The sequence below is a fragment of the Elephantulus edwardii genome, unplaced genomic scaffold, assembly GCF_000299155.1.
Source record: "Elephantulus edwardii isolate Elephantulus edwardi_28Jun2011 unplaced genomic scaffold, EleEdw1.0 scaffold00111, whole genome shotgun sequence".
NCBI lineage: Eukaryota > Metazoa > Chordata > Mammalia > Macroscelidea > Macroscelididae > Elephantulus > Elephantulus edwardii.
This window is the reverse complement of record NW_006399861.1, coordinates 6,020,816-6,025,815: the sequence shown is the minus strand read 5'-3', so window position 1 is coordinate 6,025,815 and position 5,000 is coordinate 6,020,816. Positions and strand designations below refer to the sequence as shown.

Here is a 5,000-nt window from a genome sequence, read left to right as displayed (position 1 = left end):
TCCACTAGATGCTCTGCTGGAGAAGGAGGGATAATCTCCTCCTGTACCAGTCAGATCTGATTTGACGGTACACACAAAATTAATAAAAATTAAAAAAAAAATTTAAAAAATATATTTTATAATTAACTAGTATCTGATTCAGCTTTCAGATGATTCATTTGAAAATTCAAGCAAAGCACTCAAGCCAACGAAAAAGGAAGAAAAGAAGAAAGATTCAGCACCGTGGTGGATGAGTGAAGAAGAATTGGAAGATGGTGGTAAATATTGCTGATTTTCTTGTTTCAAATTACTTGACCACAAGGGGTCAGTCAAGACCTTTTAATTCTTGATTTGTTACTGTACTACTAAAATACAAAGGAAAAAAACATAGTGTAGACTTTGAGGTTTAAATTGCTTTCCCTATTACTTCTCTTTATTGTAATTATTATATAATTGAGGATTCTCTGTTTATGCATTATTAAAAGATTATTTTACATTGTTGTGTACCATCAAGTTGGAACCAACCCATAACTGACCTTCAGTGATTTAGGAGGCAGGATATAATAACACAGGTTCAAATTTCCCATATTTCTCCCACAGAGCAGTTGTTGGGTTTGAACTGTGTATCTTTGTGTTGGCATTGCAATATTTACTCAAAGTGATTCTTGTTATGTTGTTGTTGAATCGAGTTTGCCACATAGCAACCCTATATACAGATCTGACCCCCTGTCCTAATTTATGCCATCCTCATCATCTCTCACATACTTGGGCCTATTGCTGCAGTCCCTGTGCCAGTCCATATCGTTAAGGTTTTTCCTCTCTTTCACCAGTCATCCATCTTTCAAAGCTTGATGTCCCTGTCTAAGGAAAAGCCTTTCCTAGCACTATGCCCAAAGTATGTGAGACAAAACATGACATCTTTGCCTCCAGGCAGCCCTTTGACTACACTTTCTCCAAGACATATATCTGTTTGTTCTTTTGGCAGTCCGTGGAATATTCTTTACTCTGTTCCAACACCGTAGCTCAAAGACATCAGTTCTTTTGTCATCCTTAATCATTGTCTAGTTCTGATTCATAGAAGTAATTGAAAAGACCAAGACCTGAATCAGTCACACCTTGGTCATCAAACTGATATCATTGCTTCTCAGTAATTTGAAGAGGTCACTGACTGCAGACTTTCCCAATGCAGTACATCTCCTGAACTCCTGACTGTGTATTAATTGTGGATCCAAGTAAGATGAAGGCGTTGTCACCTATTGGCCCTGTTGTGAGAATTTTTTTTTAATTGATACTGAGATGCAGTTCATATTGAAAGCTGTATTCTTTGATCTACTGCAGCAAGTGCTTCAAGCCCTCACTTTCAGCAAGCAAAATTGTGTCGTCTATAGAATATAGGATGTTGATGAATCTTCCGCCAAGCCTGATGCCATATTCTTCTTTATAGAGTCCAACTTCTCGAATACAACTCTGACACACATCTTTCTTAATTTTAAACTATGTCATGTTCCCTTACTCTCTTTGCATAATAGCCTCTTAATATAAGTCCACTTGAGTATAATTAAAAGTGTTCTGGGATTCCCATTCTTCTCAATGTTAGCCATAATTTTTTATGATCCACAGAGTCAATGCTTTTGGATAGACATAAATAGACACTCTTCTGGTATTCTCTGCTTTTAGCCAGGATCCATCTGACATCAGCAGTGGTATCCCGGTGCCACAAGCTCCTTTAAATTTTGGCTTAAACTTTTGTCAGTCTGAACTTCCGGCAGTTTTCTATCTATGTACTGTTCTGGCTGTTTTATAATGATCAGCCATATTTTGTTTGCATGTGATATTAATGATGTTGTTCAATTATTTCCATTCTCTTGGGTCATCTTTATTGGAAATGGGAGCAAATATGGATCTCTTCCAGTAAGTCAGCCAAGCAGGTATCCTCCATATTTCCTAGCATAGACTGATGAGCATGTCCAGGGCAACATCTCTTAGTTGATATGGGTCAGTTGGTATTCCATCAATTCTTGGGATGTAATTTTTTTACCCCAGCCTTCATTGCAGCTTGACCTTCTTAAATACATTGGCTATTGGCCATGAAAAATTTCAGTGTCAGCCAATTTTTTTCATTGATTAATAATGTAAACATATTTATGTTACCATATTAATATGATTTCATAAACTATTTTAACCATGTAATACTTAGTAAACTCTCTGGAAACTCTATGAACATGCAGAAATGACCAAAGTTATCCATGTGTTCAGGTCTTTCGTTCATAGAGTCGCTCTGAGTCATCTATGATTCAACAGTACTTAACAACAATAACAACGACAACATAAAGAGAGCTATGTTGGCCTAGTGGACAGAAAGTTATGCTACCAAGCCCAAGGTGGGTGGTTTTAATCTGCAGTCCTCTGGCCTGGTTTAAATTGCTTTTGTCAAAACATTCTTCTAAGTGATATAGCAGTGGTCTGTGCATTGCTGTACGGTGGTAACTCGTAGTTGCTGTGATGTTAAACACTGTGACACTGATGTGCCAAATGTGATAATGGTTAACCATAGTGGACAGTGTTTGGTGAAGCTTCCTGAGTAAAACAAACTTGGAAGCAAGAGTGACATCCAATTCCTAAATTGCTTGTCTCCAGAAATTCTATGAACATGGAGAAATGACCAAAATTATACAAGTGTTCAGGTCTTTTCGTTCATAGGATCGCTGTGAGTCATCTATGACTTGACATACTTAACAAGAACAACGACAATACTTAGTAAAGCATTCTTGCAATGATAATGTCACTGCAGGGCAGATTTTAACAAGTTTATAAAATTTGATAAGATAATGTAAACACAGTAGAATGAACTCCTGTATGCCCCCTGCCAAGTGATGCAATTACTAATTCCTGGCCAGTCATGTTTCATTTCTCTTCCTCACTGTTGCTGTATGCCACCATCAGATCTTAATATATCTGCAACATAGCACTTCAGTACTGGTAAGTAATAGGGGCTCTCTTGTTCAAGTAGAACCATAGTACTCTTAGCTGAGGAACATTGATAATAATTCCTTACAGTCAATTCAGTCATGAAGCATTTGAACATAAGTGCTATGTTCATAAGTACTGTGAACATAAGTACTGTAAGTGCTTACAGAAAAGTTTGGGTTCGAGTGCTGTGAGAGGTTGTGGTAGCTCCCCCTCCCTCCACACGCCAGCACACCCTATTTACTGTGAAGATTACTTTGCCAGTCAGCCAATCTTTCCAGTGGTTGGAAAACAACGACTTTGGAAGGCAATTTAATTTTTACTTGTGTTTTCTTTAAATGATCTTGACACTAGGAAAAGACCTTTTCTGTCTTCCTTACTCATTCTACAGGGATCTCTGGTGGAGTAGTCTAAGGGGAGTTAGCAGCATTAACCCAAAGTTGGTGCCTCTCTGACACTTCAAATCCTCCAGGGGCTCCACAGGAGAAAAATAGGCAGTTTCCTCCCATGCAGGTCACAGCACCCAGAAACCCACTGGAGGGTCAACCATGAGGTGTTTCCAAGTTGATGGCACTAAGTTGAGTTGCTGAGTTTATTATCCTAGCATCAGTGTTTGAGTAGGTTAAGGGTTGCTCTGCTAACTAAAAAGATAAGAGTTCAAACTTTAAGGGGAAAAAATAGGGCAGTCTGCTCCTGTGAAGGTATACAGCCTTGGAAATACAGGGGGGCAGCTCTATGGCAGTGATTTGGGTTTTGGTTTTTAGAAATTACCTTAAATTGTACCTATTTTCATCATATTTTACTATATTGATTCATTCTATCCAAGTGTATTTCAGTAGTGTTAAAAATTAGGCAGCAAAAATGCTCTAAGAGAAATAATGTAGAATATCTTCTTTAAAGTTGTATAGTATACTGTTTTATATGCCTGTGCTTCTAATTAGTATTAATAAAGCATAATAAAAATATTTTTTTATTTTGTACATTATGCTAATTTTTAAACATCCTGTTTAATCAGATACCTTGTATTCAATGGAATTATTTTTTTTTTCTTTTATAGATTTCAGGTATGGTTGATTTTCACTTGAGCAAATTTAGTTTGGAGCTCCTTCACATAAAATTAGCATAATGGTTAAAACATGTTTCTGAACATAACTGTTCAACTGTTAAATCCCTTTTCCAGGATTGCTCAAAACAAATGTAAGCTATTTGAAAATGAAGAAGACTTCCCAGCCTGTGATGGAAATGGAAGAGGATTCTGATGAAAAGTTGCAATTTCTTAAGAGCAGTGGAACATCTATCTTGAGTATTGACAGCTTAGAAACTAATGGTAAGTGATGGGCATGATACTCATTTATATTTATTAATGACTGTAGTTATTATAGTCAATATTTTTAAAAAATTTTTCTCATAGCTACCTAGAGCCTCCTATCTTAAAGCATGTAGATAAATTAAGCACTCTATCAAAGATTTATAATTATACCTTTAGATAATTAGCCTTATAGGCTAATTATGAATATACATTCATATGTGGCAGGTGAAAGGAGATTATCCATTTTCAAAAAACTTTTATTTATATCATTTTTTAATAAAAGATTACACAGTGTTATTGTATGCATCATTGCATTTGTGCTTTTCTTTAGAGCGGGTCATTTCTGAGCTCAGCCATAGTGTTCTTGGATTGGGATTGGACACTTTAGAAGAACAAGAAGAGAAAGAACAATTTTTTGCCAGGCTTGAAAAAGGATTAACATCTTCTATTGATTATTCAAGATTAAATAAAGAATTGGATTCTAATGACTCCACACATTTGAAAGCTATACTTAGGTATGTGTATAGACTAATTCTTAAACACAAATGATTATTTTTGTTTCTCTATAATTTTAGAAGGGTTGTTGTTGTTAAGTGCTATCGAGTCGCAGACGACTCATAGCAACCCTATGAAGGAGAGTCCTCAACGCTTGGGTGCCTTTCATCCTCTCTCCAGGTTCATAGGGTTTCCAGAGGCAAGCTATTATGGAAGTGGAGGCCACTCCTCCTTCCAAGCTTGTTTTAAT

The 5,000-nt window shown here is 36.5% G+C and overlaps 1 protein-coding gene across 1 annotated transcript in view; it reads left to right on the top strand.

The window, feature by feature from the left end:
* Positions 1 to 5,000, top strand: part of KIAA1009 (KIAA1009 ortholog) — a 117,201-nt gene that overhangs the window by 19,403 nt on the left and 92,798 nt on the right. The window contains exons 2-4 of the mRNA XM_006892164.1: positions 143 to 257; positions 4,127 to 4,273; positions 4,587 to 4,770. Coding sequence (XP_006892226.1) covers positions 143 to 257; positions 4,127 to 4,273; positions 4,587 to 4,770 — 446 coding nt within the window. The remainder of the gene's footprint in view (positions 1 to 142; positions 258 to 4,126; positions 4,274 to 4,586; positions 4,771 to 5,000) is intronic.